Source organism: Nothoprocta perdicaria, unplaced genomic scaffold (genome assembly GCF_003342845.1).
Source record: "Nothoprocta perdicaria isolate Ctin4 unplaced genomic scaffold, notPer1 scaffold_12, whole genome shotgun sequence".
NCBI classification, from domain to species: Eukaryota; Metazoa; Chordata; class Aves; order Tinamiformes; family Tinamidae; genus Nothoprocta; species Nothoprocta perdicaria.
The window spans coordinates 6768544-6794018 of NW_020454316.1; the positions used below are offsets into that span (position 1 = coordinate 6768544).

Consider the following 25475-nt stretch of genomic DNA (forward strand, 5'->3'; position numbering starts at 1 on the left):
TTCACGAACATTACTATTTTCTCTTTATAAAGTTCGGAGCAAGGTCTGTTGTACCGCTCAGACTAAAGTACGAGCATCTAGATATTTAACAGAAACTGGGATGTTTGTAAACAATTTTAATTTATTGGCATTACTTACAAAATAAAATATTAGACCATGATTTTTCCATCACGTCTGTGTCAGTATATGGTTTTATTTCATTATAACGAAACAGAAGAAGCAAAATACATCAGGAATCCCAGACTAATCAAACTGCAGCCAGGGTCCCGTGTTGTCTTCCTCGTTGCTCTCTGCACTTAGGTGGCCATGCAAACACATGTGGGAGTATGTTGAGATGTCAATGACTTGTCTTGCCGCAGCGCCCGTGGGACCCCGGCAGGTCTCATCCTGCCCCGCGCTCCCCGAAGCCCAGGCATTACTCTATGCTGCCCACCGCAGATTTCCTCTTTTGTCCTGGAGATAATTTGAAGTAAAGCCAGTCCTACCACTGTTGTCAAGACTGCACGGTCCCCTTAAGATACCACATGCCACCGTAGCTTACGCAGCAGTCCTGGGGAGGAAGAGAGATGTCAACAGAGTGCCCCAACCACAGCCACTGACCGGGCTACCCTCGAAACCCAGGAACACCAAACAACCACAGTGCAGCACATGGTCCATTTACACTATGGATCTGGTCTCTTACTCTTTTCGCATTTATGTATTTTATATATGTGCATCTGAGCAAAGACATAGGCCAGATCCTTTTTATGTTTGGTGTATGTGTGCATATACATTTCTACACGTACACACTGGAGAGTCACAGTCCTGCATATGTTATACCTGAGTCACACTGTTCACCTGGGTTAGTCAGACCATTTGGACCATGGGCCAGAAACCCACAACCAAACGGGAAGCACTTCCAGGCCCACACTGKAAGAGGAGACCTGTGTGTCCTAGGAACGATGATTTGGTTTTGTGACAATATATGTGATTAATAAGAAAGGCCCTTCCCTTGTACAAGGGAGCACAAATCCAATCCCTGCCCTGCAAAGAGCGAATTCAGGTGACAGACACCAGGCAGCAAGGTCAGGAGGCTCCCAAGGATGATAAACAGCGTGATGGCAGCAAGGCCCAGGCTTTCCCCCCAGGGCAGAAAATGATTTGGCAAAGGTTGAGAGAAGAGCTGAGGGCAAAGGGCAGGGAGAAGCCAACACGGCTGGAGCTCAGGGCAAGAGACAGAGGAGGAAGAGGGCAAGGAGTGGAGCCCAAAGCCAGTCACCAGCAGCATTTTCGGCAGCAGTCTGCACTAATGAATCACCAAACCCCAGAGCTGCACTGGGGTGTTGTGACCACACCGTTGCTAAGTTCACAGCGCTGAGCACTGCAGCTGAGCACAGGTAAGTGGCTTTTCTGGCAGTTTGTTTCCTTATTCCTATTAAATGAGCACTGTTCTCCTGGACGCTAAGCTAATAGCTTCCTTTTCTTTTGTTCCTGCTCCCCACTTGGGCAGTCCAACACAGCTAGGGTGCTGCTGCCGACCTGATGCTGCCAACCTTACAGAGCAAAGGTTTTTTCCCGCCTCTGGAGGCTTGGGACTCGCACCTCCCAGAAGCCACACGCTCTGCAAATACTTGTCCCTGAAGGAATCAAGTGCACAGGCTAGAAAGGGGGGCTGCAATCCCAATCAGTGATGCAAGAATACAAATGCTGAYAATCTGTTCCTCTATGTGTAAAAAAGGCCATATACTGATGAGGCAATATGTCAATAACTAGAATTTCAGACAGGTATTTAACCTCTCATGCTTAAAAGAAGCCAGGTAATTTTTCTCTTTTGTTAAATCATATTTTTTAATATTTATTTCAGAATTAAAGATTTCTTTCATAAATTTCTGTGACACGCATATTGAAGCAAAGAATTCTGACAGAAGCCAAAGCCTGGTTGAATGATGACTTACATTCATAAAAACTATCTATATTTAAAACTTTTTTTTTTTCCAGAAATTAAATCTACATCTACTATCTACATCTACTCAATCTACATAAAAACTAATGCAAATACATTGTTCTGATATTCTAGGACAGCTGCTATTTGTGCTCATCTAGTCACTTGACAAACCTSCTGGCACAAGGAAGCCACATGAAAGAAATCCCATCCAACAAGCAGAAAAATGAAATTATTTTACTAGGAAAAAGGCCAGACTCTTTCAAGCAGACCAGTTTGCTTATCTTCACAGCAAGATCTATAATTTCCCAAATATGCCATTATTCAGTTTACAGAACCCACCATTAATAGTACTTAATCACTTCTTTTAATGAGGTAGGTGATGATAAGCAAAAGTATTGTATTAGTTGGCAGATTCCTTCTTAATCACCTTGTGCACTGCATTAAAGCCTGTCATTCAACAGCCTGCATAGTTCACGCTTCGTACTCATACTCCTTTGGAAAGTAAATGGTTATTTTCAAGGATAGAGATAAAGGACTCAAACCGAGATCACCATGAAATGTGTTACCTAGTACTTTAYCAGCTTGGTTTGGTTAGGCTTTTGCTACCTACATTACTGTAAGACTAACTACAAAATAGAACACATTTCCACCTGAATATGTGGAACTTCTGCTCTTCATTAGCCATCTGCAGTCAGATGGTAAACTTAAATATTGTGCAGAACACTCCTACCTGCTTAACTCCACACTATTTAAAGTACGTAATTTACCACACTGGTGACATTAAGAAATGCTGATCTAAGTTAAGTTAAGTTAAGAAGTTAAGAAATAATTCTAATTACAAGAAATTAAGAAATAATTCTAATTACACAAAATAACATCATAGTCAAAATCATTTTTCTTTGGAGGGGAAAAACATAGAATGACACAAGGGTGTTTTAAGGAAAACGGGATGAAAAAAAGGCTCTGTCCACATTCCAGCAGCAACTATGCTAGCATGAGTATCTCTTGTCAGTTCAAAGTAAAATTATACAATCCTTTGGTCAAACCATGGCATTAAAAATTCATGCATCAATTGGATTAAAACCACAAGTGAATAGGAACTTACCTTTAACACTCTATCCACCTCCTGCTTGTTTAGATCTTCTCCACATTCTTGACTCAATTGATTCTGGATAACATTCCTGCGCACTCGATAATTTTTTGAAAAGATTTCAAGCAAAACTTGGCGATGCTTTAAAAGAAAAATAATACATGAAAAGATAAAAATAATTGTTTTTTCATTGTGAACCAAAACTGCACGCACCATAGTCCACACAATGCATTTAATGAACTGAACCAAAGTAATCCTTTTGTAATCCTGAAACTGTCCTATTAAAGCAGCTCTCTACTGCCTTTTTGCCCAAAGGGCTCTACAGGGATCAATCTGCACCTCCTGTTGACCGGGGACACCTCTGGGGATACAAGCAAGGCGGGAGAAGGGGCTGCAATGTATTTTCCCTCAAATGTTTCTATGAGAGTCTATGTGGTCCACTCCAGACAGGCAGCTGGATATCACTTCTGTCTTTATCAGCACATTAGAATGTGTTAGTTTTTCCTATAAAACAAAAYCATTTAAATCAAAGACACAGAAGTTATATTTTCTAACCATACTTTGTTAGGATCCCTTCGCTCCATTTACTCATAACATCAGCTAAAAACTCATGAGATAACAGCTGCCCATAATTACTTCCTATTCTAAATATAAAGAAAAAACAGACACTTCAGGTACCACCATCATTTAATCAATGATTAATACTTTGTTATCATCAGAAAGAACAAAACTGGACTGGATCCCAGTGTACAGCCTCCATTAGGGAATCTAYTCTCTTCACACATTTTAAATTACTTGCACTCCCTCAAGTTAGTTACCAGCATTTATTGCTGTTTCTGCCTCCACACCGTCCTGTCTTGACACAGCAGTGAACACCCTGCAAATTCAGCCCTTGCTCTCRCCCGGGGATAGGTGGGTGTTAAAAACTGGGGACTGCCATGGAGAAAACGGAAAACTACCGGCTCCATCCCTCCCAGAAACACAAATGCAAACAGCGCAAATACTCAACATCCATATGTTCAGGACTGTCACTTATTTTTATCTGTACCTGATCGTATGTGTCACCAGCTTCCCAAAGTGCATAAACCTTTAGCTCGTCTGGTGAAGCAGCAGTCTGTGGAGGAAACTGAGAACAAGAGGCTGTTAAAAATAACAATTTAATGAGTTCTGCTTAATGATTCCATGATAGAGTATCCCTGGACACCTATTACTGAATCAAAAGTGTCATGACCATGTAATGAGAACTGCTGGAAAAACATAAGCTCCATTCCCCATTCAAAGGGACATTTTGTTCTGGTAGCCCCTGTGCCCGTCGAGGCCTGGACACTGTGGACTGACACCTCCTCCTACACCCCGATGGCTTCAAACAAACCATGACCCCCAGCAAATCTGTCCCACCAGGTGATCTTGGAGCGCACAGGTCTGAGGTACCAAACAGGTAGCAATGGCCTCGGGAACRGGACGAGTGCTCCAGCATCCCCATGACTTTGGTGGGCCAGAGCCACAGCCACCGGGCGCTGGAGCCGTCCCAGGTCTGGATCTTAACCACATTTCCAGGACAAGAGGTCTATGGTTTTCTTATCAACAGCATTTGCTTTCAGACCACCAGCTGCCCAAAGCAGAGTTCAACCGAGAGCACCAAGCGCATTTTGGGGCACCTTCTGAAAGTGTTTATGTTCAGAGCAGCAAGTTTCAGATCCTGGGGCTCCATACTGCACGTGCCTGCTCTGCGAGCCCTGAGTTGGGGTGCTGCAGAAACACTGTACTCCGTGTGTGCCACCCGTTTGGGGGCAGGCTGCTGGGCTCAGGGAGACTGAGCATCTGGCTGAGACACCTGCTCACTTCAGGCTCCAAAAAGGAAACCTACTTCTTCCCATAGGCCAAGGTAGAGAAACACCATTTGGTTCTTTGGAGCCCCTGCAGCTGGGAAGGAATATGAGTGCCTCCCCTAGTGCTACACACTCCTGAAAATATAAAATATCCTCCATTTGCCTCAGAGCATTTCTGCTCAGAGCAGTGACTAACAAGCAATGCTGCAATATGCCATCGCTCCCGACATGTCTCTTCCTGTCTGTCACTAGCAATTTATTCCTTGCTAACTGCCCAGACGACCTAAATCAATCATCTCTGAGAAGCTAAGCAGCCACTTCTGGCTGCTCCTGTGCTCGTGCGAAACCAGCCTCTCCTCCCACCCCTCTCAGGCGGCGCCAGACGGTGTGTGAGGGACCCAGCTGCCCTCACGGCTGCGCTTTCCTGCCTTCCACTGCAAAGGGGAAGAGCTTTGTCCACCGCGAGCTACCTGGTGGGATGAGCAGCTCCAGTGGTCATCTACATGGCCGTAATATAWCGAGGCAGCTCGTAAGAGCCAGGATTCGGGTTTATTAGCATTTCAATAGCTAAGATATTTCTTTTCTTGTACCRGCAACCTCAGCTTTGAACAGCTTTTCCACCACCTTCAAATCCTTTTGTAAAATGTTTGCCCCATGTCCCTGCCAACTCCATTGCCAGGGTGGCACTTGGCTCTCTGGGGATGAACTGCTGGGTCCCCAGGGCTGCCTGGTTGAGGCAGCAGCTGTCAGGAAAGAGCCGCTGGCTCCAAGACGTGTCTCACGAAAGCCCTGAACTTAGCCTAAAAATAGTCACTACCCRGCAGCCTCATGTTTTAGTTAACCCAGAATGAATGAATGGGGCTGAATCTGCCAGAACAACTAATCAAGTGAAATAATCTGAGTGATAAGAGGGAGCGATAAGGATCTGAGCGCTCCTCCCTGGGAGCCCCGGTGCCTGCGCGAGGCCAAGCGGGTCACGGAAAGCGCAGGGCCGCATTCCTGTTCCGTTACCCAAGCCAGGCTGCAAGCAAAACCAGCTACATCATTTCCTGACTCCTAAAGTTATTCTCAGAACTTGGAGAGAACCACGGGACGCCAGGAAGGAGCCAGCAGGAGCCAGCCAGCACCACACATCTGCACCAGTGTGTGAGAGATGGGCGCAAGCACTCGGGCCGAGCTTGGGGCTCCGCTCCCCGTGGGACAGCTCAGCCAGGCTCTGAGCCTGAGCTCTGAGCGCAACGTAAGCAACAGCCAGGGATGCCCCTCTCCTGCCCTYGACTACACAACAGCAGCCGTTGTGCCGGGGACCTGCTGCGACCGGGACCCGCTGCCTGCCTCGCTGCTGCTCCTTCCCCCAGGAGCAGGTAACGCTGCAAGGCGCAGAGCAGCCATCCCCTCGCCGAGGAGCCTCGCAGCCCCTTGCAGCTGCACTGGCATCTCTTCTGCTCCCTGCAAAGACTGTGTGATTTGGACCCTGGGCACAGCTTTAAAAAAATCCTTCGCGCCCTGCAAAGACTTCAGTTGCCATTTTCAACGACACATCTTCCACAATAGGGCAGAGTACAAGCCAAGAGTGTCTTCACCCCCACATAACATGCTTTTAATTATCTCAGATCATTGATTTTTATCACCAAAGCAGTTTCAATTACAGAAAACTAATGAGCAACTATGAAATCCCAAGCCACACGGCCCTCCAAGCTACACAGCCCTCCAGGCTTTCACTGAGCTCCGGCAGCCTCGGTGGGCTCCGACAACCCTGTCCATGGGAACAACCAAGAACCGCCACAGCCGAGGAGCCCACGCAGAGACTACAACAGCACCTTGGCCATGCCCAGAGAACACGAGCTGGGAGCTTGGGGGTAACAATTTACATCGCTGATGGTGACACCACCAGCTTATCCAGGCTCCTGGATCTGAAAACAAGATCAAGTTTTGCAGTAAATTCTGGGTTGGCAGGATTTAAACTCGCAGCAGACCTCAAGCAAGGGAAGTGCCAGACAGTATCTTTAAGCCTTGCAGGTTCTTCCTCTTCCAGGAGGAAGGCAGCTCCCCACTACCTGTCATCAGGAAGTTCCAGTTTGGTTCTTTTAAAAACAAAAAAAGGAAACCAGCATCTTTCACTCTTCACCGCATTTAAAGGAAGAGTGAGCAGAATGATTTCCAGAGCTTCCAAGACAAGCGAGTCCTAGTCCCAGGCTACACGACAGCAACAATCTCCATGCATTACACCATGTACAAGAGAGCCAAGCCTGCAGGAAGAGACAGCTCCATGCAAGCATCACCTCGGGACCTGGGAGCTGTCAGGAGAGCCAAGCAGAAGGCAGGGAAACGGGCACTATCCCCAGTGGCATTTCAAGTGGGTTGCTCCAGTTCGAGRCTCTGTGACACCCACCTCACACAGGACTGCATGTGTCCCCTYTGCCCAGGCCATGGGCTCCCTCTCTGCCCCCTTGCCCGATCTTTGAAGTGCTTCACACTTCTCCTTCCCTCTTTCCCCACAGGCAGCTGACTCCCAGTTTCTCTCTCCGGCTGAGCACTGCCAGATGGCTTGGAAAATGATTTTCCTTTCAGGCTCTTCAGCACGATGTCAGATTCCTTCTCCTTTCCCCAGCAAGCTGCTGACACACAAACCTGCCTCTAACTCGCACAGTYGCACACAGGTAATTTCCATAAAGACAAAGAAACAGAGACACCCCAAGGGTCCTGGAGGAAAAGCGCAGCGCAAAGGCAGCAGCCGTGGGCACGGCRGGTTCACAGCGGATGCTGCCAGGGCCTCACTGCTCCCCAAACCATGTCCCCCTGCGCAGGGGCTCACGGGGCCGGGGACATTCTCTGCTCCTGCCCTGGCTCCCATTATAGGCACAAGGACTCAGCACCACASGGAGACAGTACCTCCCAATGCAGCTCGCTGGGAAACAGCCCCAAGGACAACTGCAGCACGGCACAGAGCAAAGAAAGCAGGGAGGGAGGCCGGCCACAGGCAGGGGGGCCGATAAACTGCCAGGAGCTTCCATGATATCCAATGGTTACTCAGAGCACATCTGTTCTTCCTGCTCCCCTACACAGTGCAGACATTTCATAKCAGACATTAACATCCCCTCATCTCCTCTGCTCAAATCCTATCACAGGAAAAACATACTTACAGGCACCAAAATCTGTTTGCAGCCAGTGTCCAACACCATGTCCTGTAGCATTTTGTCCGAAATGCCACTGAACAATGTATGTCCTGGAGGCAAACTCGCTAAGTGAAGGTTAAATAACCGTTTAAGCTCACTCAGGGTGAGCACAAATTGTTTCTTAAATGTTGATGACACAAATGCCTTCAGTTCTTGGGCCACCCGATCAATGCAGCCTCCAGGCAAGTGGCCATTTAAAGGGTCCGTGGAGTCGTCCTCTGTGTGGAGGCCATTGACAAGACCGTTGTTCATGCCCTCGTAGGCTGAGGTGTCCATGGGTTCCTCATCACTCACAGGCTCCTCTTTAATGCGGATGCTGGAAACATCCATCTTGCCCGAGGCGTCATTTGATTTCATCTCTGCCTTTTGCTTCTGGAACTCCTTCTCCAGCTGCCCATAGTTCTGCTTGACTTTTGCTTTAGCCATATTGACTCTTTGCTCCCCAGAAACCAGCAATGGACGAACTAGCAAGAAACAAAAGATACCATATAAACATAGCAAAACCAGGGCTCCAGATTTGCAGAAGATTTCCTGAACGGTAAARAATTAGCAAAAGAAGCTGAGGATGGTCTGCTAATGAAACCTGAGGMTTAAATCTGTAAACCAGATGAATGGGAAAAGGTGCTGCAGTTAGAGAACCTAAAGCCAAAAGAAAGTGCACCTTCAAGTGCACTTCAATTACCAGGGACCCTAGTGCAACCCAGAAAACAAGCTGCTTATATATCACCACTTGTGGCCCAGATGCTTCCTTGCTAGACAGTCTTATTTTTGAAGCACTTGGGGGCTGGTAGACCATRCTCAGCTCCTGCCAGAGCCAGCACAAGCATGTCCCATGGTTAACAGTGGACTGAGTGAAGGGATTGACAGTGGATCTGAACACTTTTTTAAGCATGTGCTGCACAGCATGAAAAAGTCCAAGACTCTCTTTTCAGTATCATAAGCCAATGACAGGAAGGAGGGCCAGGATAGAGTCCTTCCTACTCAACCCTGCCATTTCTGCCTCACAGTCCTCTAAACACCAGGCAATCTAAGACTGAAAGGAAGGGGCATGCTGGCAGCAGAGGAATGCAGTCTCAGTCCCAAGAGTAGTGCTATGCTTAAGGAAAAGGCATGCAGAGCACACACGCTGTTATCTGCGCCGCTGTTAGGCCCACTAATCCTCTCCGAATAACTCCACACCTAATCCTTCCAAGCAGATCAGACACAGGGTATTGAAATGGATTCATACGCTCGTTTGTCAGTTCTGTTTATACTCTTCATTGGCTCTAGTGCATGGCAATGAGCCAAATGTCTAGYTAAAACTCTCTGGAATCTCAAGTTTTCAGTGTTTTAGCATTATGGAGCAGCTACTCTAATACTCCCACTGGCATTCATGGTGAGGCAGCATGTCAAAAAGAGAAGGCTTCACACCTCCTTATGCCCTCCTGCCAAACACATTCTTCATTAATTGCTCAGCCTTCAACCACATCACAAAGGGCCCAGTGCAAACCAGGGAAAATAAAAACACTCACTCTCATTTGGAGCTGAGTAGGGATTGACTCAGCTCTGAATTACTTGTGCACTGGCCCTGTCCTCTCCTCAGGAACTGCTGGTGCCTGTACTCCATAACAGGCATTTTACTGGAGGAAGTGGATTACCAACTTATCTTACACAGTAAAATAGTTAAGTTACCAGTGCAAAGGAACCCTCCTTGCTCTGTTACAGGGATGCTAAGGCAACTCTGAGCCACCCAGAAATCTCAACAGCCAACAGCAATCTCAACAAAGACCAAGGTCTGCCTCAAAAAAAACACACAAAGGAAATCACACACACACACACACACACACACAAAAAAGAAAGAAGTAAAAATGTCAAATAAAACTGGTCCCCAAAACATGCGAAACAGAAAGAGGAAATTCAACACATCATCTAGAAGTAGGGAGAAATGCATGTGCTTCAAGATGATTCAAGTACACTTGCTCTTACCTGATTGTGCCTCTTGCTTCTTTGGTGTCAAGTGCTCCTTTAAGAGATTATAGACTTTTTCTAATCTGAAATACAAAAAATAAAATACACCAGGACAGTTTTAGTTGTTATTCCTGCATGCAGCTGCATTAGTATCAGCCATTAACCAGAATGCTCCATTTTCAAAAAGTTGTTCTTCAGGGAACCAAGGAATAGGAATGGCTTGAAAGGTGCAGYGACACCCGCACCACTCCACTGCCTGGCTACTGTGCAGGGGAAAACCATTGAGGCAGTGAAGATGAAACTATCTATCAGTGTTTATAGGAACCTTGTACTCAACAGTCCTCCATTTTTATCTTATTCTCCAAAATCAAACAAGTCATTTACTTGGCCTGAATGCCCATCCACAGCATATGTTGCCTCTGAACTATATCTGGATGCTTCTTTACAAAGTCTTCATCATAAGGGAGCATGAACTCCCAACCCTTGTTTATTCTGGCCACCGACATGTGCTCTAAGAAGTCTTTTACATCTTCTGGACAAAGCTGAAAGAAAAAGAAAAAGTATATGTAACAATGGACAAAGTATATGTAACGATGGATATCAACTTAAATAGGACATCTGCAGTCGCGCAACTATGGGCTCTGGTCCAAGAGGCAAGAGTTGGATTGATTTGGCATATGTAGGACACTCCAGGAACACACACCCAGGTAAGTCAGAGATAGTCATCATTCTCTGCAGCACCAACACTTTCACAAAATGCTAAAGGCACAGCACTTCAGAGACCAGCAATGATTAATCATTTGACASTCAGATAGCTCATGGCTTGTTTTATAAAAGAAATGGGAGTTTCCCAGCGGAGATGAAAAGACTAAAGAGAAGCATATTCTACAATTTTAATCGTCCTTATTTTAGAGCTGTGGGTCAGACAGGCTGCCCCATATATGCACATCCTGTAAGCAGTACTGGATCTTATGGTCCAAAAACAGTTGTTTTTTTGCATAAACTGATTCATGTTCCATCATTTTACTGCATTTTAAGGAAATAWTTTTTGACATCTTTGCATTATGTATCTCATTTATTTACTAGTTTTAGCAGCATATGCAGGTGCCTACACTGCCCTTAGGCAGTGAACCATACCCTTCTCCATCAGAAGACAGGTGGCTCATGTTCTATTATAGTTTCAATTCCCATTAGTCAGCGTAGGCAACCCAGGGAAAATGCTGCTGTTTTGTATCACGCCCAAGCAGAGCGGCTAGCGTGGACTGCTAGAACACTCATCCACTTTGGTGCAACATCTGCTAGGTGAATGCAAGCTATGTCCAGATTGCCATGAAATAGAGGAGGAAACAAGATGCATTCCAGTGGTTCAGCTCTAAGGACAATCGTGTTCTGTGGAGTCCTGGTAACTGGGAGCTGCTCCAAATGTTTGTGTAATGAGTATGTATCTATACCTGCTTCAAAGAGAGGGCATGCAGGGTAGCAACACTGCAAGTCAGCAGTAATGTAGACGTTGCAACTGAGACAGAAAAGGCTTACAGCAGCACCCACTACAGGCTTGCAAACAACATTCAATGCTTATCACCAGCCTCTGCTTTGAGAACTAAAGAGTCACTCACTTTGGTAACTGTCGCCACTTCCTTTCGCACAACCCAGCGATCTTGCGTGAACTTCCACATCTAGAAAGGGAACACAGGAGAAAACCCCTAATAACTATATTTAGCAGTTCTGACATTTAAGCCAAGGCAATAAGGCTGTTCAGCAGCGTAACCAGAAGGGAACCCCCACTCCTCCTGAAGACCTAGAATTAGGTGATTCTCAGCCAGACAGCAGGAAAGCACTTTCTGCTTCCTTCYTCAAAAGGCTGTGACTCCAACATCAAAAGCTTCCAGAATCCATGGTTTGCCTTGATGAACATGTGACTACAAAAGCTATGAAGAGTCTTTTGAACTCAAATCCCTTTTCTAAAAAGATCCCCACCAAACAACAACAACAAAACAACAATAAACAAACCAATGCAAAACCCCGTGCAGCCCTGCTTGGACTTCCAAAGTCACAGCGCCACCCCCGAGGCTCAGCTTCTACCAACGCACCCGATCAGCAACCTAGAGAAACTCCATCCACTTCTGTTCAGGTGGGTGCCCACAGGGGCTGCCAACTGCTGCCTTTCTGCAGCCTCCTAAAAACTGCCTGTTCGGTCTGAATATGACCTTTGATTTCTTCCTATCTCCATTTAAATAAACTACAGACTCTAGTCTGTATTAATAGTGTTGTAAAGAATTGCTCCTGACAATTATTCCCTGTTATGTCATATTGTCCATGCATTCTTCCCCCAGATTAAGCTTTTCTCTGCCCACAAACACACAAAACCACTATCCTCAATTTAGGGTACAGGATATTTCKGTTTTAAAGTACAAAGAACTGATGTTCAAAGGAAATATATTTACCACCCCTCCTTGCACAAAGCATCCAGCTCTGAGGCACCAGTTTCTCAGGAAGCACTTTAGCCTCAACTATAGCCGAAAGTACCCATGTTCTCCAAATTTACTAGGTGACAGCCTGCACAAAAAACAGAAGCTTCTGAAAAAGATGCAACTTGGTTYTATTCCTTCCCAAGGCATAGTATGGAACAGTTGGACACTGAAGTCGGTGCTGGCTATAAATACTTTTGAATTTATTGTTTTACACGAATGCATATATAGGGAAATAAAAAGTTTCCTAGAGCTATAAAACACGTTTTCTCTATTTTCTTTGTTACAGCCTTAAATAGTATTTCCGAGTCGTATGACCATAACATTTCATTTTGTCTGAAAGACAGAAATATGGATGCTTTCTGTATTCTAACATCTTAACTTTTTCCCTTGTTGCAGCATTTATCAACAAATTGCCTGCCTGTAAGAGCAGAGACCTATTTCTCATGCAAGGTACACTTGCCATTATTCACAGCAGACTAATTTAACCTCACATCTTAATCTAAACATTACTGCTTATCTACATTAATATAGTTCCTAGACCTTTATCCATGACATGTCACCTGTTGACATGTCATCTGCTRTGTCCTAAGGACTTATTCACTGGGTCACACCTGCATCCAGATCTCCATATGGCAGCATCAAGGCACAACAGAAAGTCAGCTTCAATCACCCTCAGTTTTATCTTACACTGGCACTGCAACACTCCTAAGTTCTCTTGCACAGCATGCTCCTGTTCAGAGCTAAATCTCATACAGAAACTCTACAAACAAAGAGACCAGTCAGGTCCAACTGGAAAAAGGATAGCAACGCACTTGTCAGCATCTCTTTCACAGAGCGGAAGCTAAATACTGAATATGAACTTAGGAACCACTTAGGAACTTAATTCTTTCTACGGTTAGCAAAAATAAACACAATGCAGAAGCTGTTCCTTTTTGCTATGGTTACAGGTCTCTTTATGAAACCTGTATTTTTTTCAGCTTCCACATGCAACCACTGCTCACAGAAGGTGCTTAGGAACAAAGTCCTCTCGCTGATTAGCGGCTCTGCTGAGTAAAGTCCTTTTCAAAGACCAACGGTGCCCGACCAAGGAGCACGAGGCTTAACCCACACTGCTCTGCTGACACCTCACAGGGCTGCGTGTGAGGAACTGCAGCTGGAGGAACAAGCACTTTGTGATCCCACCCTCGCTTCTCGGTGAGGCCTACGCTGTAGTGGCTCTACAGCACTTATTAGAAATGGATGAACAGCACAATGTTACTGACAAATGATCTGAACCTGCAGCCAGCCACAATGCCAATCCGCAAACAGACCCATGACACACTTGTAACAACACAGTCAGAATTGAAGTGCAAATAATTTCCTCAGAGGAAACATGCTATTGCAGTTGAGTAGCAGTTTTGCAATGTCACAGCCTCTCCGGCAGGCTTCATCTAATTTTTTTGTTGTTGGTTTTGTTTTTTAAATAACAAATTCTTTTGTACTTACAACAAAGTCTCTCCCTCTACAAAGCACTTCTGCAGGAACTCCACTATGTGGGCTAGAAGTATCTTTGGGGTAGAGGACATCACTGTTAATTAAAGAGGAATCAGGATTAGTTACTAGGTACTGCAACTAAATGCCATTAGTGAAGATTAACATAACAAACATGTTCTCYCCATTCTGCAGTTAAATTATACCTTTATCCAGCGCTTGGTCTACATTAAAGGAATTAATATAGGTGTAATTACATCACCGCAACTACACCAGGAGAAAAAGTGCTTATACCAGCAAAGCCTAATCTTGTGACTAGCAGATGTGTACAACACAGGTACAAGCATTGCTTTGTTCTAGGAAAGAGCCTACGCTCTCTTGGATCAGCATAAACAAGACCACAAAGATCCTAACAAATGCTTGGGCTAACCTGGTAAGCAGCCTTGAAGGCAGCGTTCAGCCAAAATGCTGATGACTCTTTCCGAGCAATCAAGGACTTGAGAGGGCAACCCTATAAAATTCATTGTTCAAACCAGACAGCCTTGGGACCAGCAGCACCCTATTTCCCCAGCTGTTTGCAATGCCAGCTGGATGGTGTCTGTCAGCACGAGTTCCAGAGTCTTGAGGCCACTCAAGTTCATAATCCTGTTTCAAACCAGACTGGAGAAAAGGGGCCCTCTCCACGTTAAGCTGTGGTGTGTGCAGGCTCTGCTCTGCACCCAGCCATGCCAGACAAGTTATATCTGTTAGAGATACACGCAGCTCCCTAGCAGAAGTAGGAGTSCTCATACACTGTATTAGCTGGCTCACAGTTTCCTTCGAGAATGGCTGGGAGAGAACAAGGATTGCTAAAAGGACAGTCACACTGCCAACTTGTGCCTGTATCACAATAGCTAAAACACATCCTGCTAACAGACCTTCATTGGTAGCTGCTGCCATTCATCTCAGACAGCTGTCTGGAGGCAAAAAACACTCTGCATGCAGTACTCCACCCAGGTAAAAATCATACTGCATTTTATATTTAAATTCCCAGCAGGATCCTTTATCCTAATAAAGAGGAGGGTGATACAGAATCCACTTCATGTAGTGCACACGGTATCCCCTGCTTGATTTATCAAGCAGATAAAGCCTTCCAGCCAGCAGCTTTCAGCTGACAACGGCAGCATATYCAACAGCAGCAAGTTGACTGCACAAAGACCTTTCTGTGACTGAATTTACCCAAGGAGAATTAGAGTTGACAYTGATTTCATTTTGGGTGCACATGTTTGATACTAGTCTCTGGAAGGACAAGGACTCAGGACTGTCCTCTCCCAGAGGAACATGAGTGAAGATAAAACCATAATCTGACAGAATTAAAATGTAAATACAGATGTCAGGTACCAGCCGTGATTTTAAATGAGGTAAATACTGAGCTATTTTTCATTTAACCTCAGCCCACTTCACTATACCCAACTTCACTAAAAAGCACTGAAYGTTAAATCAAGATTTTAAATTACTATGAGTTAGGCACGTTGCTACTTTAGTGCGGAATGAAAAGCAGTTTATAAARCCCATTGTTCCAACTCTCTCCTTACAGAGRAAGCCACCATGCAGGCACAAAGCRCGGCCGTACCTCTTCACCACCCAGTTTCCCTGGACCAGCATTGCCACCTGCTGTATGCAGCGCAGAACGGCCGTAGAGTCACTCCCAGAGCCCAGCAAACTCATCAGGTTAGCGAAAGGCATGACCTTCACTGAAAGGCAAAATACACAGCAGCTTGACAGTTCCTTCCATGCATATGACACAGACACAAATTTATAGATCTGTGATACTACGATTTATGCTTATGTTGAAATTTACATTCAACTGTGTCTTAGGGAAAAAAAAAAAAAAAAACACCCTTGGTAACTCCCTAGGCCAGCACTGTGGTCAGCATCTGTTCCAAAAGCATCAGCTAGTGTTGCATCAAAACTAATTAGCTTAACCAGACCCAAATTAATACATTATTAAAAAAAAAAAAAAAAAGATAAATAAAATAATAAATCTATTGCCTTCAGCAATATCTGAAAACAAACAAACAGAGCCAACTGACATGACAGCAAACTCCTGAGGCAACGTCTTCAGAATCTGTTCGCTTTTAGAAAGTCAGCAACTCCAGAGAGACAGAATAAAACCACCTCAGATGACACTCAGGAAGTAGGTACTACTGAAAACTTCCCAGGAAAGAAAGTGTTAAAGAGCAGCATTAATCTTCAAGTTATAATTCATGCTCAGACTCCATATTTCAGGAAATATCTGAATAAATAGGTTTATCCTGAAAGCTATCATCAGATTAGAAATTATTCTAAAAGCAAATCGATTACAAACACATAGAACAGATGTGTTAGCTCTGTTATTTCTCTTCTCATGCCCCAAATTAAGTAGGTTCTGCACAAGAAAGTGCTCGAGATTTGGATGTTTCATAGAATGAAAGAACCATTGACAGAACTAACACTACAGAACTGACCAGGAGAGTCCTTACTTGAGGCAACTAGAGATCACAAAGAAAAGCAAGCCAACAGATTACAAAAGCTACAGACCATTCTTCATCAGGATCTTAATCTGATCAGCAAGGGGTAAAGTTCTCAGCTGGGCCATGGAAAGCACATTGCTTGGAGCCATTGGTTTGTCACTGCAAATAAACAAACAGAGCTGCAGCTTGCAGAAAACAACATCCAGCCACTATCATCTGCGAACATTCTGTACAAACACTTACTTCTCTTCCTCTACGCTTGGAGGCATCAGCATCATTAAATATTCACTAAAGAAAAAGAAATCACATGCTTAAAATGCTTATCTTGGGATTCTCCAGGTTTAAATACAGACATTTCCTGCTTAGGGCAATTCTATTTATATGTATCTACAAAACAAACATTAGCCTGAAAACAGAGCATCTCTTTCTCTCTCCCACCTTCTCTGTAAATACAGTGCTAGTAAAAAGCTATTGACATTGATTTGTCCAAAAAGAAGGTATGAAACAAATGGGAATCAGACATTTCAGCTCTTCTGCCCAGAAGAGATGTCCAAACGGACCTGCAAGAGTAAATATATTAAATGCAGGTGCTCTGATGAAGCAGTATGTGGCAACATGCGACATCCTGCACAGAGACAGGCATCAGCAAGCACGGAGTCTTTTTCCTGCCATGCAATCATGAATGCTTTACCACAAAGACATAATTAGATCCAAAAGACTTTTCAGAACAGCTAGTGCTGTTCCACTGGGATGTAAAATATTAAGAATAACCTAGTCACATCATTAAACAGAGAGAGATTGTCTTTCCTATTACTTGGGCCCTGGTTATATCAGTTTACAGAGAAGCACTATTACCCACTGCATCGTGGGAAGATTTCCATATCTTCCATAGCTGCAGTCTCTGAGAAACAAAAACAAACCAGCTACAAGTAACTTCATGTGTCTCTTACAAATCACAAAAGAAAGTTTCATAATAGTCACTAACAATGGAAGTTGTTGACTTCAGAGCCTTTGTTTCTTTTAAACAGCAGGAGCTTTTGCTTTATTTTCCTTTACAGTATTAACAGCCCCAGTAATGCATGGTTGTGATAACGTATTACAGACTACACTCCCAAGTGAAAACTAGCTCTAATCTCAGAGCACTTGTGTAAGCTGAAGACAACTAGTGTGTTTGCTTTTATTGAAATATGCTTTTATCACAGACAGTCTCATCCACATCACAGATCAGACTTTTAAAGAACAAACCTACATATTGCTCTGAAAACAATCCCAACAAATTATTGCAATTTCTATAAGAAATCATAAAATTTCTACCTGGGAGATTTAATTAATTCCGTGTTCTCCGCGAGGCCATGACCTTGACTGAATAAATACTGGCGTTCATGTTCAGAACGGCTGTCCTGGAGATGTGCAGGAAAAGAAGAGTCACTGGCACATAYAGAAAGAAAGATGCCAAACASCACAGAGTTCGATTCCTCATGCAGAACCACGAYCACCCTGTCATYACCCTATCATTCAAGTGCTCCATTTTGCTAACTCATTCTCTGTTTTCATTTTCCCGCATGATGTTCATGTAATATAGGAACTTTTCAGCTGATATGCTTTTAAAGTCTCCTGCCAGATATGCACAACATATCAAATAAATGGGATTTCYGGCACTCAGCTGACTGGTTTCCCTGTTTTATAAAGGGCAGCCCCTAAGTCAAGACCTGAACAATTCTTGGACTCAGCCTCCCCTTATGTCTGCCTAGCTCTCCGTTTTAAATCTTTTCCAGTATGGAGACTTCAAAATCTTTTACAGTGGAGGAGGTATGGGGCACTGCAAGGCCAATTCAAGCCTAGAGACCTACTTTTCTTTGTTATCTTTTGACAACTCCCTCATTTCTCATGGGTCCATATTTAAAAATAGTTCTAGATTTGGGTGAGCCTTCTTCAAGCACAACAGGCTTCCTCTACGGACAGCACACAGCTACCTTCAAGCCATAATAATGTAGATGGACCCAGTGCTCTTCTGCTTGTCTCTTCTGCAGGAATTCATAGGACTGAACACGTCGTTGACGGGCTTGCTCAGACTCAGGGCGGGAGAATCGTACCTAGAAGATTTGGGCATCATTAAATTCAGCCCCAAAACCCTTGAAGCAAGATACACCTGAAGTATCTGTCACATATATAACAAAATGCCTGTGGCAACAATGGGGCACAGCTCAAATGAATAATCCCTTGCCATCATTGTCATCTTTGTGCTTGCATAACACCTGCTTGTCCACCTTGCTTCCCCACCCAAATCCAGGATCACCAGGACCACCTGAGGTTTCCCGCCCTTTCATCTCAGTGTGAATTATCAAGCTCTCTTGTGAAGAACTATTGTAATAAGGAACATTGGACCTACAGTGATTTGCTTCACATCATCTTCAGCTTCATCCTGGGATGAATCACCACCTGCCAAAAATACACAACACAATAAAAACACCMTGATAGTGAAACTGTCCAAGCCAAACTGTAACTGCTTGGAGGCCTATTCAGGAAGAARGCAGAACTAGGAGCTACATCCCCGCAGGGTTCAATACCAGTTCCACCAAAATATGCAGGATATGACAGCATCACCCCGCCGTGACAGGGGATGTGGCTCCCACGAGCAATCTAGGGAGCAGTTTGCTGTGTAGCTTTTCAGCAGCAGCAGAGAGAGTCACCACTGCTGCCCTTTGGCACTGCCCACTGCCTCCTGTTCCTCTGCTGATCCTTTTTGCTGTACTTATACAAGTGTTTATGCAGTTACACTGAAAATAAGGACCAGGGAACAATCTGGCTGAAAATGGCCAATGTTATTACACTAAATACTTCAAAGACAATGGCTCTTAACAGTAAAATTATGAAGAAAACTTGCACTGCAGCTCCCCAAAGCAAAAACAATTCATGCAGAATTTACCTTCATTAGCAGCTTCTCTTTCTCGGTGTTTTGCATCAGCTTTGTCCAAGTAAGTGAAACTTGGCCTCAACTGAAGAATTCCATGTAGTGGAGTCAGGTGAAGTTCACCTGAAAAAGAGAATTGATGTTGGTCAGAACTACTACTTTCCAATGCACAAGGATGGCATTTTTCAGTATCTTATTATCTGTATAATGGCAAAGTCTCAACCGAACATAAATATTTAATATATTAAAATGCAAAATGGGATTGAAATGAAAAATTAATCCAGTACTCAGGATTTCAAAGGAGTTATGAAAAATTAAGACCTACTCCTGTCACTTCCCCTTTGCTTTGAAGCCAGACCTTGAGCAGAGCCACTTTCTGACTCAGATCTGACCTRTCCTTCAGGAAATTCCTATTAAATACTCATTGAAGATAATGACCTATTTTCATCTTAAATGATCCTTAAATCAAAACTGCCCTGGTGTTAGGAAACACGTGGGGTAGAAAGCACCGACAAGAAAATAAAACAACTGCAAAAATGAAGATAATAAACCACCATAAATAATAAGTTTATACTTCTAATGTATATTATTTCAGGCCATCATGCAGTATAAGGCCCTGAAAGACTACAATGCTTTGCTGATCATATTTTAAGCCAGATGGATACATTTCACTTGTGTGAAGGGAAAGTAAAAAAAAGTCACCTTTTTTATAAACAGCAGCTGCATAGCGGGAAACATTACTTGCAGCTTGGGATGAGCAGAAAGTTTGCTTGTCCATCAGCTTCCTGAAAACAGATAACGTCTGTGAGCTTACATTCTATAAGCAAAGTGGCATACAGATCAAAGGCGTGAAATCACTAATTTTCAAAGGGGAGTATCAACACTGCATGCAGCAAATATATGCTCATCTTTCCATTTGCAATACACAATTTACGAAGCACAACAAAAAACATAGATTACTTTTCAAAAGTTTTGCTATGTCATTTGTGTTTCAAAGCTCCTCTGTGATTGCTGAAGCTATAGTGGATCGCTTCAGCATAGGTATATATACCTATATACATACAGCTATATACAAGTATATATCAGTGTTTACCACAAAAAGGAAACAAAGGCTAAGAGGACACTTACGAGGAATAGGTACTTGTTTCGTCTGTGCAGGTGCCATCTACATTGAGAGCAATCTGTTCTCCTTTGCTACGACAGTAGTTAGGATTCAAGGTATCAATAGCCATTTCAAGTTCAACCTAAATAAGAAGAAAGGAAATGCAGATAATTATAATGGCAGAACCCCAAACATTTAGCAACTAAACTTTAACCCCACATTTACCTACAGTAAAGCTGTGGAAATTTTAACAAATAGGCAGCATCATTCAGTTCCACGGGGCAAATCTCATAGAAAAACTGGAATATGTATGTGGGTTTTTGTAGGATGAGGCCATTTTAACAAGAGGGTAGAGATAAATAATCTCCTTTGTAAATGAGTGGGAGCAGAGAAACAGGATTGCTTTAAGCAGTCCTGAAAAACAAAACAAAGCACTAACAAAAAAAACCCCAAACTTTACTTTGTTGGGATATCTTCCACTAAATTATTCACTTAGTTTACTTCTCAAGAGGTCAAATGCACAAAAATAATGCTCTTAAAGTTTCCCCAGCAATGATGGTCCATCCTGAACCTCTTAAGGCAACAAGCTCAAGGCATGTTTCCTCCAAATTTGGGTATAAAGTACCCAAATTCAATTTGGATACCAGCACTTCAATTGTCTTCAGTCGTTGCTATTGACTTTTACAGATCCTAGCATAGAAACAAGCCCTAAACTTTTAGTTGCAAGCAGAACTTCCTTTTATCTGACACTAGTTTCAAGTTCAGTCATTCAAAACTTTGTTTTCCTGCATAGTCTTTCTCTTTACATATCAATAACATAATTATTTTTCCAAAGCACTCAAAAATTCATACAGCACAGCTACCACCTTACTTTTTTCCTTTGTATTGCTTAGAAAATGGATTAGAGTTATAAATCCCTGGATGAGATGGCAGATCCCAGGTTACACAGAGTTTGGAACACAAATGTTTGCTAATTTTAATAGAAGATTTCCTTATCTCAAAATATAAGCTAATTCCAAAGTTCACATATGCAACCAACCTCCCACAGCAAAATGTTGGTATCACAGAAATAGATTTTTAGGACTTTTAGGATATAATAAGGCATTTTAAAATCATATTCATGGTTTTGGAATACATCTGTAAGCAAGAACAAACATGCTGGTCATTGGTATCACTGTCAACACCCACTGATTGTAAAAAGACTGTTTCATTCACAGCCTGGTAAGGGAGATGAATTGTGATCCACTCTGTTACTAAAAGACAGCCAAAGCTTAACATGYCCCCAGTCCCTATTTTAAAGGCCTTGTACCTTACAATTTATTACCAGAAGAGTCTGCACACAAGATTAGTATCACTAAGTATAGCTCTCAGTGATTTTATACCAAGAGTGGCTTCTGCATCACGGCTGTAACTCCTTTCTGTACAAGTTAGACTCTTCTCTTGAGGAAACTCTCTTCTCAATTCTACTTCACAAATACTCCCTCATACCTCCTAGCACAGACATCTCCTCCCACAAGCAGTGGCACAGTTGTAACAGCTAAACAACACAAAATGTTTTTTCACAGTACACTCTGCATAGCACAAAGCAAYTTCTACAGACTGGATTTAAATAACAACCAACCTTTTGCTGCTTTGGTTTTATTTTTGCTGATAAATGTGTCACATCATCGTATGTCATGGAAGCTGGACGAATTGGATACTAGAAAACAAATAAATTTCATTTTTTCATTCAAACCTTTTAATTCAAAGACCAAGCACTTAGCAGAAATTAACTCAACCTTCTTTGTCCCCTCACATGTAGACCCACTTTCCATATGGATGAAAGTATCAAGAAAATAAATGGCTTGACAAATCTTGTAAGCAATTAATGCATTTGGGAACATGTCCTAGAAAGTCTGCTGCCTTCCCTGCAGTCTTCTGCTCGTCACTACAACCTCCATCCCCCCATTCCTGCCCAAAATAAGTCACAATAATCTATAAAACAGGAAAATACACCACACATTAGTCCAGCACACATGGCATCACATTGTGATGGAAACAATTAAAATCTCACCCCTCATTATTAATTCTCTGGGGATTTATTATGCCAAAATAAAACATGTGTAGGTTTAGGGCAGAATGTTTCATTCAAACATCAACCAAAAGGCTTCCCATTTTGCCCACGGAGAACACCAGACACACAGATAAGATTGTTAAAGAGTTTTGGCGGCAAAATGGAAAACTAGAACTCTCGCTTCCTAAAAAAATTTTGCCTCTAGTCACCSTTTGGCTTCATCCCCGGCATCTAAGGAGCAACTCTGATGACCTGCTCTGGTCTGAATCGGAACCTGCTCCTCGGAGCAGCCCTGCAGAACTAAACACTGGGTACAGAGCTGTTTGTGGTGATACTCATCCAAAACTCCACGTGTCTTTTCAATACTCTTCCATTAGCACTGGAAAAGACCACAATATAAAACATACCAATCTGTGTGTTAGTCTCTCTAATTTCCCTTAACTGGTATTCTTGTATCTACTGACAGCACAGTCTTAAATAGGGCTGGTCCAAGAAAAATGTTGGCTTGGCAGCAATAATTGATGGCAGAAATTGATCAACAGAGGCTGCAAATTTACTCAAACAAAAATTTCTGATCTAGCAAAAGCAGGGCTCTAAGGTGTTTAAACAGGAGTGAGAGTTATTTAATGACAACTTTGTGCCCTAAATGGGCACTCCTCTCTCTTGGCAACATTTTAATATTAAATGTTTCAACTGACTGAGACCCAAACTGATTTGCCTGCACCCAAGACCCTGGCAGGTTGAACCCACAAGAAAGGTTACTGCATATATATATTTATATGTACACATACATACATATATATACATACATTTTATATATATATATATAAAAAAATAAAATGTATTTATATGTACACATACATACATATATATACATACATTTTTTTATACATACATACATATATATATATATATATATATATATATATATATAAATCACTTGAAAAAGTTAACTTGAATACCTGAAAGAGGTACAGCTTCTCCAGTAGACTTCTAGCCAGGAACACGTCAATCTGAAAAGAAAAAAAAATAACATTCACCAGCTGTGACTGATGGAGTCTCAGATAAAGCAAAGTCCCAGGGCTCAAATAGCATCAATTTTAGCACTTGATAAGGAACTCTAAGAATAAGGTGCAGGTTCACAATTCCCCTTATGAAGGCCTCCTCTCTGCCGATTTTGACATGAAATCCAGCTTTTTTGTTTTTTAAATCTATGACGAGGCAGGAGACAAAGGCAATAGCTGAGTTTTTCTATAGAAATTTAGCAAACAACAATAAAATAGGAGAAAGTCTGTCCGAGGAACTGAAGTCATAAAATATTTAAGCATAACATGGCATTTTCTCTCTTTCTGGCAGGATGACTGAAAGCTAATTTCATTACCAAATATTTTACTATAAAATTTTTCTTAATTAGACGAGACATAAGCACACTGAAAACCTGACTTSGCATTAGTATTTTGCCACTGGCACTCAACAATCCACAGATGTTTCACGAGTATCACAGATGGGAGCTGCCACTTGAGCTACCTTTGGAAAGGCTCCTGGCAATTCCCACTTCTCAGGGCTTTTCTCCTTGTGAGTTTGCCCTGTACCTTTTGCCTGTGAATTCATAATCAAAGCCAACAAGATCTTGTGGGGACAGTGGGGACTTTGGGGGACAGTGACAGTCCTTTAAAGACATCTGGAACAAAATCACAACTGCTTGTTTCAGAAGAAGGCATAAAAACATTTTATCTTCATTTAATTTAACAGACCAAAGAAAACAATATTCCGTAGCTTCATATTACATAAAATGCATAACTTAAATTTAACTGATATTAATTCGAAGTCATTCCACATTTCTCATCAAGAGATAAGCACTGACAGGGCACAGYGGTGGCAGCAAGGTACTCACTCACGTTCCTCTTCCAAAACAGATGAAAAAGGATGCAAAACCTGAGCATGTCTACCTGCTGAGTCTACTAACATGATGCTATTTTTCCAGCAAAATAAGTTACAGTGAACTACAGGCTTGGTTCACACAATCTATTTCCTTTGTATACAACAAGATTATCAGGCAAACACTGATCTTGACAACAGTTTCAGCAATGCAAGAACACAGGAAGATGAGAATAGTCAAAAAAAACTCATGTACAGTCACTGCTGCCACAATGCACTTTTACCTCTTGTATAATTGGATCATCTTCTTCATTTGCCATGCTAAGATTGAAAAAGCTTTTTCTTGGTTTCTTCCTTGGCACAACCTGAAGGAAAACAAAAATATCTTATGACTCACTGCATTTGTGTCATGTACCACATGGAGTATTTTCTCAAGTTAAGTTGGTTCCTTTCAGGACTAATCTGTTCAGCCTGTTTTCGGAAGGAATGTATGGGTTTGCATGATTCCCAATACCCCACCACCTCTCAGTCAACTGCAACCAAAATTAAGAGACAAGCAGATGTTACAAAGATTACGCATACCTATTGCACATTGGCAGCTGCTGGATCTCCTGCCAGCCTATATAGAGTGGACTGACTGGTCAGTGCGAGCTCGGCAAGAGCCACCGCACCCATCGCTGTSCCGCAGGCAGCCCTACACAGCCACTGCTTTCACCTATCAGAGAGGTTTCCTTGAAAGCAGACTATGGAAAGAGCTCCCAACAAAGAGCCGAGAGAAGGAAAAAAMCTCTTCTTTGAGGCTGGTCAAATCTCCAGCTGTACAGGCACCTTGATTTCATCCATGTGACACGCTGCAGTTGTCTGCTAGTGCTCTTTGGACCCTTAATTCTAAGAGAGAGCCTCAAARCTTCCTGGCTGCTCTTGGAGGCCTTCGCTGTGAGCAGCAGATCTTCCCTAACAACTCTGACCTCGATCCTGTGCCCAAGTGCATGGAAAGAACCCGGAGCAAAGCAAAATAACAGCCAACATAACAACTCCCGGCCTGCTGAGAGCAGAGGTAGAAACAAAATAATCTGAAAACAATTTCACCCAAATCCTTGTCCTGCAAGGCAACAAAGTTCTTCTGCTTCCA

General features: G+C 43.0%; 1 protein-coding gene across 2 annotated transcripts; it reads right to left on the reverse strand.

The window, feature by feature from the left end:
* Positions 1-36: 36 nt before the first annotated feature.
* POLR3E (RNA polymerase III subunit E) lies at positions 37-24705 on the reverse strand. 2 transcript variants are annotated; one of them, XM_026053850.1, is made up of 20 exons: positions 24628-24705; positions 23428-23478; positions 22034-22111; positions 20439-20554; positions 20013-20095; positions 19326-19433; positions 18789-18838; positions 18373-18492; positions 17714-17799; positions 16643-16687; positions 16467-16558; positions 15520-15640; positions 13923-14004; positions 11583-11642; positions 10351-10508; positions 9985-10049; positions 7987-8483; positions 4063-4140; positions 3030-3155; positions 37-550 (listed from the first exon to the last, which is right to left on the reverse strand). In XM_026053850.1, the coding sequence occupies exons 1-20, from the start codon at positions 24661-24663 to the stop codon at positions 494-496; spliced, it is 2109 nt and encodes a 702-aa protein (XP_025909635.1). In that variant the 5' UTR covers positions 24664-24705; the 3' UTR covers positions 37-493. The 2 variants fall into 2 exon arrangements, with proteins under 2 accessions (XP_025909635.1, XP_025909634.1); XM_026053849.1 differs by lacking the exon at positions 37-550 and having other exon boundaries at positions 2828-3155.
* Between the last annotated feature and the right edge of the window lie 770 nt (positions 24706-25475).